The sequence below is a fragment of the Drosophila elegans genome, unplaced genomic scaffold, assembly GCF_018152505.1.
Source record: "Drosophila elegans isolate 14027-0461.03 unplaced genomic scaffold, ASM1815250v1 contig_814, whole genome shotgun sequence".
Classification (NCBI taxonomy): domain Eukaryota; kingdom Metazoa; phylum Arthropoda; class Insecta; order Diptera; family Drosophilidae; genus Drosophila; species Drosophila elegans.
The window spans coordinates 12,623,531-12,635,920 of record NW_024546167.1 but is presented as its reverse complement, the minus strand read 5'-3'; the positions used below and the strand labels follow the sequence as shown (position 1 = coordinate 12,635,920).

The window sequence follows — 12,390 nt, the reverse complement described above, 5'->3', positions numbered from 1 at the left end:
ATAAACAGCAGGAAATGCCTAAAAATGGACGTAATTTGACGCCGTTCTGAGCAGCTCAACGCGATTCTGAGCAAGCTCTTACAAATACAATTTTCAATCTAATTTAGCAATGTTTTGAGCAAATATTAAACTTTTAATTACGGAAACTACCCAAAAAAGTCTCCTGTTTTCTGGCAGGATAGATAATTGTACCTAGGTAACATTTGTTGATTCCTCATTTATTACCTAGTTATTAATATGTGAGACTACCTTGTTCCTTATCAAGGTTAAGATATTTTTTTATCTTTAAAATGTCACGTATTTAGGTACTGAAATAGTTTTATTTGTTTTTGTTTTCAAAAGCTTTTCTTTTTTGAACCTTTGTTGTACCTCTTACCTTACCCAGATACTTGACCAATTGAGTACCTCTTACCTTACCTATGTAATTGTTTTCTCAAATACATTGTACCTTACCTAGATCCAAAAAAACTATTTCCTTACCAGCACTGTCCGATTTCAAAATCTGGGGGAGTACCCTTTATGTTTTTATGAACTGCTTACAACTTTTTGGGTCGCCAGTAAACAATGAAATTAAACAATAAAAATAATAAACTGACAAAGCTGATAAATATTTTTTGGCATATAAAAATCAAATGAAACCATAGTTAAGAGTAAATAGTTCCAACAGCCCCATAAATTTGTATTGCTATCTCTCATAGCAACTACTATCGATTAGCAACCTATCGGCACCCTCAAAAGTATCGCCTCACCTGCACATCTCCAACAACAGTCATTATCGTTCCAAATGAAACGCAAAAAGGTCAAAGTGTTATTTTCTCCAACGTTTTCGGCATTTATATTAACGTAAAGATGGCTCTATAGTTTGCGCGCAAGCAAAAACCAACAGCACCTTGGTGCCCCAAACACAACAAAATGGAAACGTATAAAAAAGCATCGTGAGTACACCTAAAAATTCAAAACGCTTGCTAATTTCGCAATGTCCCACGCACACTGCTGCACTTTGGCGTTGCAAATTCATTGTTGTTGCACGTGTGTGTGTGTGTGTGTGTGTATGGGAACGGCTTATATGGATTCTCGTTTAGCACTGTTAACGTGGCAAGTGCTTAATGCAAACAATCCAAGGCAATGGGGCATGCAACCAGGTAGAGAAATTGGCTGACGCAATCGCCTCCTGGAGTTGAGTAATGCGCGTTGCAAGTTGATAGGGGTAGCAAACACGTGCGGATGTGGAATGTGGAATGACTCACCACAGTGAGGACTACCCCAAGCGGACCCACCCCATAGATGGACGTCGAAAACTTGTACAGCAATTCTCTTTGTTTACTTTCATCGAAAAGTACCTGTTGATAGCTTTTGGTCTAAACTCACCCCTTAATCAAGAAGTAAAAGGGGTATCAAAGGTTTTATACGTAAGTATATTCTTGATTAGGATCATCAGTCGAGTTTTTCGTATTAATGTTCTTTGAAACTGTAAATACTAGATTTTGTTAATCCCAAACAGACAACGTGGTCAGTGACCTTTGGTAAATATGCCTTCATGTATGATTCCAAAATTAATTGACTATCTGTCATTTTTTTTTTTTAATTCTGATTTGTCTATTGACACGCAAGGAACTTTGATCCTCATAATTAAGTACATCGCAAATTATTACCTACAAAAGATTTTCGAAGCAAAATTTAAAAATACAAATCATGTGATATTTGCTTGTACCTAATTAGGGATCGTAAATGAATTGAAATAAAAATACATCAAACCAGTCACGTTTTCCCTCAGAAATCTTAAGGCTAATTTCAAATTAGTTTTCACATTAGATTTTCACCCTATTTCAAGAAAATTGCACAGAATTGTTGACTAAAGGGGTGGCGAAGGTTGCTTATCAGTATGACTTGCGTTTGATTTGCTTTCGATCGGGTGTTCATACAGTGCGATCCATGCCGGTATTGTCGTATAATATTGCAGCAAATAACTAATTTATTATTTTTATTTTTCCTTTTTTTTAGCGCCATCATGGCACCTTCACAACAACAAGATTCACAACAAAAACAACCATTATCATTCTTTGGACCGGACTTCACTATTTCAACAAAACACATATCTTTGACATCTGATTTTGATTCTGAATATGGACGCATCATTTCACCAAACCATGGAGAGTTTGCAGTTGCCCAAGGAGCTGTACTGGGACCTCAAGCTGGAGCCACAATCCCCAACATCGGCGTTGGGCTCCGAGCTGTTCTCGCTCACTGACTCAACAGATGCCGAGTGGCTCTATGACGATAACTTTGCAAATGGTCTGTGCCCCTTGCTGTCGCATTCCAGTGATTTTACTAAAGTCTAAAATCTTTATTCCAGGCATTACTCTTATTGGCGATGATGAAGCACTAAGCCTGAACGAGGCGGGCTCCCTCGAGCTGCTCAGCGACGAGGAGTTGGTTGTGGAGATCCTTGACTTCAAGGATGAAGGTAAGTCTAAGTTAGGCTACTTATATTTTTTATCTGTCGTAACCTCTTGGCAATAAAAACTTCTCAAGTAAAAAAAATTTAAAGATAAATATTTATGTAGAAAAAATAAAATAAACAATGCCAGGCCATATCATTAAACATTTTGCTAAGGTGTGAAGAAAATTAGCCATAAAATTGTAACACTATAATACAATTTGGTCAACCATAATCTGTAACTTCTCAGTTTCTTGTCAAAATAGAAAAATTGTGGTTAAGCCAGACAATTCTATTTTACAACCATATCCATTGAAATACATGTTTTATATTCTAAACTTATCTATATTTTGAGAAATAGAACAAGAAATTTTCTTAAAAGCTATATATGTCGTAAATTTGTTTGAGAAACAAAATTAAAATAAATGTTTAATTTAAGAATTCGTTCAAAATAATTCACAAAATTAGTTTCTATAAAAATATGTGCTCAAACTATTATATTGTTAGAATTTTAATTTTTAATTTAAAAATCCACTTAAACTAATTCACAAAATTAGTTTAAGTATTAAAATCACTCAAAAATATCTCAAAGAGCTCTCTTATCGCCCAAAACAATATTTTAAAATATAAAACAAAAACCAATCAAAAACAGAAAAAATTAAAAATGCATTTGAACTTTGAACGTCTGCGTATGGACAGCAAAGACCCCTTATAAATAAGTCATAAGGGACAGGTTTCGATTTCTTCATAAAACAACACAAATCGATTGTTAGTTTTTCAAAAACATTTTTTGTTTATATACCTATTAATCGTAGAGTTTATTGTATCCAGTCAAAGTATGTAACAGGGTTTCTTAAAGAAGCACTCCAGTTTTATATAATTATTATGTAAAATTTTCGTTATCAAAATTGTCCAGTACAACTCAAATTTATTGTATTTTGCAAAAGTATGTGACATGGAGAAAAAACATTACCTATAGGGTATAAATTCGTATATTTTTGACCAGTCCAGTCGATTTTGTTGGCTGATTCATAAAGGGGCACGAACATCAAATGGTTTTAAAGGAAAAATTCAGACAAGTGAAGTTGAGAAACCGGATCGAGGTTCGCTTTGTTTTTGTTAGCGTATTTGCTGACATTTTGGTCAGCTTATACTTATGTATCGACGTCTTTTTGTTGTTTTCACCGCGCTTTTTGTTATTGTTTATCAACGTGGCCCACAAGCCAGCGCTGTAATGGCCAATTTCGAGGCAACAACAAAGACAGAGAGCGAGAGAAAGAGAGAGAGCATTGAAATGGGAATCAATTTTTGATCACGCGTTAAATGAGTGATCGGCTGGACTCTTTAAAATTCGCTCTTTAGCAATCTCTTTCGAATATTTGCTGGCGCTCAGCTGGTACTCTAAAGAATTCCATAGATAACAGCTGCTTGTTTGCTATTTCACGGGGGAATTCAAACAAATCTCCGCACGGCTGGTGTTCTCTCTTCTCTCGGCCGCTTAAATAATTTCGAATGGCTCGTTATATTGGATTGAAGGTTAAATGATATCGGGTCTGGTTTTGTTTGGAAGTAAACCAGAAACACGTCCTACAAGAAAGGTTCACGGATTTTATCCAATGCTGCGATCAATGAACCATTTGACGTTGTTATGTTCATCATATTTCTGGTATTTTTAAGCTGGACAGGAAGCTTCTTTGTTTTAAAATTTAATTTTGTCCTGAGGACGTGCCCCTCATTTTGGCACAGACTTTATTTTTGAGGCTTGGCCAGGTAGATGTTATAAATAAATGTCTACCCGCGACGAGATGGAACAAACCTTATTGAGCTGTGAAATATGACTTGTTATTGTGTTTATTATTAGGTGTTTGCATTACTCTGACTTATGTATAACAAAACAGGTGTCCTTAGCAACAGTCGGGCTTTAATTCTATAAAGGTTACCCCTAGTTTACTGCACATTCCTGATTAGTGGTATCAATTTACTGGACAGAGGGTAAAATATTTAATTTATTCCACCTAACATTAAAGCCAACCAACTCGGTGACTGAATTGCGGTCGAGGGTGAGGGGTGACTGACTGATCATGTACTCATTATAAACAGTTGATAATACTATTTAAAAACACACACTTTTAAAATGCATTTCTTCGGGAAACAGAAAGACAGAAAAAAAACCGTGGTTCAAAGTGCATTTTATTTTTGAAACATTTTTCTAGAACACTCATGTTATATGTTTTAATAAATTCCTTAAATCGGTGGTTCTATAATCTAATATTAATATTTTACCCAGTTTTCGGATATAGGTGGCTGTATTTTTTATATTTTCTTCTCAGCTTAGTTCTATTCAAAACAACAAAAATTAAGATCGCAATAGTCGGCTCACATTATGACCAGGATATTATAATTTTTCCCTACCATTTCAATATAATTGGCTGTAAGCAAATTGTAGACACAGATCGTTAAAGTGAAAACGTAAGTTTGTTTAACTTTCACTCGACTATGGGGCAGTTAACGTTTATCGGCTAACCCTGGACCACTGTGCAGAGTCCGTTGGCTTGGGATCTGGACTGGTACTGGAAACGCGCTGTGACCGCTCGCCTGCCTCTGCTGATAGCATCTCAGGCTGGAAATAAAGCAACAGATTGATCTTATTGCAGGGCCTCTCAGTGGGCCCAGCAGTATCTCTGCTCTCGGCGCTCGCAGCATTATCGTTCGCTCGTTCTGGGCTGGCAGCTGCTAGTTAGCCAAGCAAAAACCTTTCGCGCTCCGCGATCGCGACTCAGTACATATCGTTACTCAGACGCGAGCGTTCGGATCGAAACTCGGCTTTGACTTCGATTGCCACCACCCCGCCTGTCACCACCCAATCGTCTTTCTTCAACAACAGCCAGCGACCACAAAACAACACAAAGAAAACTCTGCCCAAAGCGAACCGAGACAATAACAAATAAGCTGAAAAGCAGCAACCACACAAGCACACGTCTTGACGTTTTTGAAACGTTCAAAAAAGACAAACAGAGACAGTTGCAAAAATCGAGGGAAAATTTATTTAAATTAGTGTGCTATAACTTGTAGGACATTCGTTAAATGGTTTTAATGAACGAAATCTGGCGTGTTGTTAAGAACAAATCAAAGAAGCTTGTAATCTAAGCCAACGCCCCGGTCACAACCGAGTGAAAAGTGAATTGGCTGAGAGACGTGAAGTGAAGGCCTTGTTGTGTTGGTGTATTGCCACTTAACTTTTGAAAACGGCGGCAAACAAAACGGCCAGAGTTCGCATAAGGCGACCATCGAGTGCAAACTACTATATGTAGCCAACCCCGGAAAGATAGACAAATCCACGAGAACGTCGCGAGCACCTGAAAATTGGAGTGCGAGCACCAAGGACTTTGTTAGCATGATACCACACTGTGGATACCGTTACATGTGGAACCGTGAAATTGTGATAAATTCGCAAAAGTTGGTGAAACGACGCTAAGCAGCAGGAGTCCAAGTTGTCCGACCACGCCGACCATTTTGCGGCAGCAGTTGGATCCCACATTGGACAGAAAGAAAGTCAGAGGAACCGAAGGACAGACACACAAACGAAAGCCATAACTCAAATTCCTTCTTCATAAACTAAGATAACTCTTCCGATTCAGATACCTTTTGCCACGAGGGCGAATGCTAAGTTTTGCTTTTGACCACTTGAGTTGTTTCTTTTGCGTTTTGGTGGCATAAGTCGCGATTTAGAGTTAACTTTGAATTTAAACCGACACATCGGTATTTTGTTATTCTATTTACTCGGCCCAAGTGCTGGACTTTGCTAAGACGGCTTTGACAGCACGTTCTCCAGCCATTCGATTGTACATTCAAAATTGACTCTGTGATTTTTTACTTCTCTTTTGCAAATATTTTATTATACTTACCTAATATACGAAAATTGTTCATATCATTATTTACAAAGCGCATCTCGTTAACATAGCAATTTTAGGTTTTTGTCTACAATTAGATTAATTTTCTTTGTTTAATATTTTAGTCTTGTGTTTCGTGACTTTTTTTATATTTAGTTTAGGTTAAGACATTTTTTTGACCCCCTTTTTACTGCCTTTATCTTAACTCCATTGAAACTTTGACGACAATTTCCCTTACATTCGACATTGTAACGATTCACTGCTGCCGCAAACATGAGCACATATATATTTATGCAAGCCTATGGTTAGTATTCCGCTGTTATGATATAATTAATTCGAAAACATAACATTAAAATTGGGTTGTTCTTCTGTCTCTGTCTCACTTTAGATGACTTTCAGGTCGAGCCGGTTTATCATTAAATGGCTTTGTACTTCTTTCATTTTTTTTACTGATCGTTTTCGGTTCAATATTTATAAAATTCATTTGCATATAATGACTGGACTTGGGCTGGTGTTACTGGCGTTTATTTGACTTTTGGGAAGCGACAATCTGAAAACTTATTTAAATCAGAAAAGTATTTACGATTGATAAGCCAAGATACACAGATATGGTTCTCTATTTATAGAATTTTGATCTTAGTAAATATTGTTGTATATAGAATGTGTAAATTTTTTTTTAAATATTCAAAAACTCCCCTGTATTTTAATTTAACATCAATATTCAATGGGAATTTTACATTAGTTTCCTTGTTATTCACAGCAATCTTTCTATCATTGTGTTTTCCTAGGCAAACCAATCTAACTTAGACTGCACATTTATTTGTCTATAACGGCATTTGTGCGTCAAGGTTTTTGCTAATCATGTTCCCATTAAATATTATTATATATATATGTATATATATTTCTTATTTTCTTTACGATTGCGCGGACTGGTGATATGTATATGTAGTTGCCTCTGTCCTTTTATTTGATAATTCGAATGGCAACATTGTTTGCTAGACTTAATCGGTCTGTTTGCTAGCTCTATGAAATTGAAGTAGGGCTTATACTTAGCCGACCTAAATAGTTTCTGTTCAATGTAGAACAAAATCATACTTATAAGTATATATAATAAGTGAAAAGGTCGCAAAAACCCGAAGCATTGAACTATTTAGTAAGGTTTAAAAAACAATATTAATGTTTTCGTTTTCTATAAATATTATTTCAAGGGCCTTTTCGACACTATTAAAAAAGTATACACTTGTTAGTCGCGAATTATAATTATGTTATTGAAATGCCTTGGAAATCCGTGCTTTTGCACACCCTCCATTAGGGTTATTGTTACGCAAATCGGCACATTACTATTTAATATTCTAATAATAATAAACCAGGGCTAGGCATGGTAACAGCAACCGTTTAGAGTCACATTTTTATGTAAATCAATTAATGCAGTTACAGTTTGCTCTGCTTTCATCGCATTCAAGCGCAGCTGTGGAGATTGCTTTATAAATGGACGGCCAGACAGATCAAATCGATCGAGGCGAGTCGAGCCGAGCCGAGAAACGTGTTATGATAATGTAGAATCGATCTTGGGAGAGGTGAATGTTAGACTGGGCCCAGCCCAAGGTGTCGCTGGGTCAGCTTTTCCGGGCCAAACAGGTGTTGCAACAATGCCTCCGGAAGGTTGCACTCTCATCGCATCTCTCTGCGATGGAAAACTTTGGTCTCACTGTGATTTGTCAGTCCATTTGTATCAAATAATCAAACCACCGATGTCGTCGAACTTTGTTCAATATACGCGTCGCCTCTGTCGCTCTCCAATAAAAACGAATTGAAAACAACTGCAAATCGAATGTGTATATTGAGGAAAATATGCCACAATCAATATGTAAATGTTTACTAGAGTTCTGAACGAGATGCGACCATTTGTTGCGTCCTTCACTTCAATGGAAATAAGTTTCAATTGAAAGTGGAAAAAAATAGACAACAACAATTCGATTTGACAGAACTGAGGCGTAGTTGTAGTTAATGAAGTCGGTGAAAAATGGAAGGGGAAGTGATAAAATAAGATTGAAAAATGTAAACGAAGACTTTTAAATACACTTTTTATTAACTGGAATCTAATAAATGAAATATTTTATTTTAGAAGTCACTCAAAAAATAAACAAAATATCCTAGATAAATACACAATGTTGATCGTTACGTATAACCTATTTTTTCGTTATCTCTCCACTAGAATGTCTCCTGGACCAGAAGGCAAACCTGAACTGCATCGATTATGAGAGGATCAGCTATCAGCCCAACATCGATGTGGTCAGCCAGCCGATAATACCCACAAACAAAGTACAATTCGCAGCGTCTTCACTCGTTTCTGCCGCCGATTACCAGCTCGGCGATCCCCCATCCCTCATTCTGCAGCAGTTGACGCCGCCGCAGTCTCCGCCCCAATTCGATGCTTACAAACAGCCAGTGGAATCGCCCCAACCCGTGCTCATCAAGGCCGAGCAGAAGGTGGTAAGTCTTTAATTCAATGTGCCTCCAAATGTGTTTCCTAAAAAAACCAAACTTTATTCTTACAGCAATGCTATACTCCTGATGCCACAATTGCTGCGGCAGGTGCTGCCACGCCCTTCAACTTCAACAACTGGGTGGGCGGCAGCGAAATTGCCCGGGAAAACCAACTGGTCGATGATATCGTCAATATGCGTGCCAAGGAACTCGAGTTGACCACCAACTGGCCGCAGTTTAACGACGACTGCGAATCTCAGGCCTCGTCCTCGCTGGACAGCAGGAGCACCGGCAGCGGAGTGGGCGGCAGCATTGCCGACGCGGATGAGGATTGGCTTCCGGAGCCCATTAGCAGTGGCGCCTCCTCGCCAGCCCACACGTGCGTGGATGATCAGTCGGTAGCCAAGGCGAAAAAGCGTACTCGTACATACGGGCGCGGTGTGGAGGATCGTAAGATTCGGAAAAAGGAACAGAACAAGAATGCGGCCACACGCTATCGGCAGAAGAAGAAGCTCGAAATGGAGAATGTCCTGGGCGAGGAACATGTGCTGTCCCAGGAAAACGATGAGCTTCGCCGCACTTTGAAGGAGCGTCGCAACGAGATGCGCTATCTGCGCCAGTTGATACGCGAGTTTTACCAGGAACGCAAGCGCTAGGCGCTAACTAAGTTTAAATGTCGTTTGCAAAGTTATTGTTATCGTTAAACCCCAAAGCTCTCCCATATTCCCACACAATGCTTCAATGTAACCCACAACAACAACAATCACCAAGCAGATCCAAAGCCCAAGAAAAACAACCGAGTACGCAGCCTGTCTTGGCCCTCACTTTTTGGCACTAATGACGAGTCTTCGCATTCCGAATTACCCCTTGCCAATGATGGCCAACGGCAAGTCAATATCTCAAGCAGCACAGGCCAGTTTGCCACCTTAAAGTGGCAACAGAATTTGCAATGTATAAAAAAAAAAAAAAAATTGATTGAAAACCTTTTTGAGTTGTATTTTTGTGAATCACCCTGTGATGCGGCTGCTGTACTAGATTGATTACGATCCTATTTTTTACGGGCATTGGTAAGCATCTTGACAAATGTAAAAGTTCTTTTAATGATTTTTTTAATAACATATAATTAATTATACAGAATATTATTCAACATTTATCAGCAATAAATCAAAAGGGTTTTCAAAAGAAAAATTATCAGCAACGACATGATGTTTAATTCGGTGATGGATATGGATATGGCGGGAAAACAAAAGACTAGTCTTAGTCATTAGTCAGTATGAAAGCTAATAGGAATAATTACACCAACTGTGAGCACAGGAATTAGTAAAGGCTAATTTTCTGTTTCCCTTTTCCGAATGACCTTTGTTTACTTTATTAAAGAAGAATGTAATAAACACGAGCTATCAAACTCAGTAGTGGGCATCTAATGTTCAAAGCATTTGAATATATCAGTTTGTTAATGTTTTTATTTATTAAATTTGTAAGTTATAGTGCACTTAATGGGATTGAAACTTTATATTTGTCCTTAGCATAGATGTCAACTTTCCTTCCATACTATTATATCCTTTTCCTTGTTAAAAACTTTCCCTAATTAATTTGCAATCAACAAGTTTGTAAAAGCCAATCCGCTAGCCGGGCACTTCTCCGTCCTTCTTCCGGATGACAGGAAGGTACTCCACCATGTGGGACGTCAGCGAAGCTCCGCAGAGGAAGCTACTGCACTCCACCATGTGGATGTCCTGGATAATCGGATTATGATTATATCGATGTACATACATATATGAGGCGGCTATTATCACCCACGTACGTACTTGACAAACTGCATTGAAATTAAATCAGAAAATGCCAATTAATGGCGAAATGGCACACAAAAACAAAGCAAATATCCACAGATGGAGATTGATATGGTCCAAATTGTTACACCGGGGTGTCCCTGAGAAAAGTGGAGAAGTGCCATACACCAAAACAATCCCTCACTGCACAGATTTAGATTGGGATTGGGGTTGGGATTGGGATATGGGAATCGGCATGGGTTGCTGCTCTGGGATTTGCTCGCCGGGACATTTTGACTGATGAGCCGGCGACGTGAGCCATACAACTGACTTGGCTTCAGTGGCTGGCCGCTTATTCTTTGGCTTTCACTACTAAACTAAATTTTCCACATCGTTAATTTATATTAATATGATTTCTGTGTCAACGGTCGATGCGCTTGCCGTCTAGAGCTCTGAGCTCCGAGTTCCGAGCAGCGAGCTCGATGTCGCCAATGTTGACACCCGCCGTGTATGACAAGGCAGCCTCGTGGCCCGACGCCCATGGAGGTCGCCGTCGCAATATTTATCTAAATTGTTATTTTTCACACTCACGCAGTTCAATGAATTCGTGAAAATTACGTTTGGGACTTTGTGTTTGCTCGTCGCCAAAGCCAAAGCCAAAGCCAAAGCTAAAGCCATCCCCATCCTCATCCCCAACCAAGTCGGCTGGGTTCGATTCTTCAGCCGGAGTCCCCGAGCCGAGTGACTCTTTAAGCGCTTGGTTAAGTATATTGGCATAAAATTCAATTTTCCTCCTTTGTGTTAATCCTGTTATTAGCTGCCGTCCTGCCACAGAATCCTTTTCATGCGCGCCCCTTAAATGCCAACACAGCTCGGATGAGATGGTGGAAAATTTGAGTCTGCTGGCTGGGGCAATCACATTTTTTTGATGAATGCTGATCCTTCAGCAATTGCTACTCTCGAAAAAGGATGAACTTGGACCTGTTGTTAGGGGATACGTGTATTGGGCCTACTCTTTAAAGAGGATTGATTCCTATTTAATTATTTGTTTAGCAAGCAAGCTTTGATTTATTTAAGCAAAGTAAGTTTTAACAAATTAAATAGCTTAGAAATATTATTTTTAAGGTTACTAATTCAATACATTTTCAGAGTATAAATCCTTATACTGATTCCATATCCAACGTATCCGTATCCGGATCCATTTCATTTCAGAACACACATCTGCATTTGCACAACATCATTTGAAGAGCAAACCCATTTTGGAAATGTAAAATAAAACCGCTCGCCGCCACCAATCCCCAGTGAAGTTGAGGAGAACTTGTGGAGAAAGAAATCAACGTCATCGTTAAATTTAATTAGGCATCAAATGACCGAACAGCCGAGCTAAATCAAAGCCAAATGGCCTGAAAGTGACCCAAGTGCAGGCGAAATTCAACCGCCTGGCTCAAAGGGCGGTCGCAACACTTTAAAACACAATTAAAAGTCAAAACGTCATCGTAAATGAAAGCCAGTGGGCAACCCTCTAAGGACCAAAGTGTCGCCAATGAGGCGCCACAGGGAAAGTCCTGTCCTGAATCGAAGGGATATGGTGGATATAGTGGAGATGGTGGGCGGAGAACATGACACTCGCTTTACATAACATTTAACAAAATTATAATGAGGCATAGAATGAATGCTTATCGGGGAATGGGGGGATTGATTTTAATCCCCCGGGCGAACGAATGTTAATGAGATTATGCGAGGAAAACATTTTATTTGTTTTAAAGACTCCAACGGATCTCATGTGGTCTATCTAATTGCCATCAGT

At 38.8% G+C, this 12,390-nt stretch overlaps 1 protein-coding gene across 3 annotated transcripts; it reads left to right on the top strand.

The window, feature by feature from the left end:
- The first annotated feature begins 762 nt into the window (after positions 1-762).
- Positions 763-10,255, top strand: LOC108138894 (activating transcription factor of chaperone). Of its 3 annotated transcripts, none has more exons than XM_017261430.2 (5): positions 763-935; positions 2,002-2,292; positions 2,354-2,464; positions 8,543-8,817; positions 8,886-10,255. In XM_017261430.2, exons 2-5 carry the CDS (start codon positions 2,124-2,126, stop codon positions 9,468-9,470), a joined length of 1,140 nt encoding a protein of 379 aa, XP_017116919.1. In that variant the 5' UTR covers positions 763-935; positions 2,002-2,123; the 3' UTR covers positions 9,471-10,255. The 3 variants fall into 3 exon arrangements, with proteins under 3 accessions (XP_017116919.1, XP_017116918.1, XP_017116920.1); XM_017261429.2 differs by having other exon boundaries at positions 764-935; positions 8,543-8,820; XM_017261431.2 differs by lacking the exons at positions 763-935; positions 2,002-2,292; positions 2,354-2,464 and adding an exon at positions 5,237-6,631 and having other exon boundaries at positions 8,543-8,820.
- Positions 10,256-12,390: the final 2,135 nt, after the last annotated feature.

Excerpts from the sequence above, each read along its gene's own strand:
- LOC108138894 (XM_017261429.2), top strand. The coding sequence starts at position 2,124 with ATGGACGCATCATTTCACCAAACCATGGAGAGTTTGCAGTTGCCCAAG. Across the intron at positions 2,293-2,353 it reads TGACGATAACTTTGCAAATG|GCATTACTCTTATTGGCGAT; the intron begins GTCTGTGCCCCT and ends TCTTTATTCCAG. Across the intron at positions 8,821-8,885 it reads TCAAGGCCGAGCAGAAGGTG|CAATGCTATACTCCTGATGC; the intron begins GTAAGTCTTTAA and ends TTATTCTTACAG.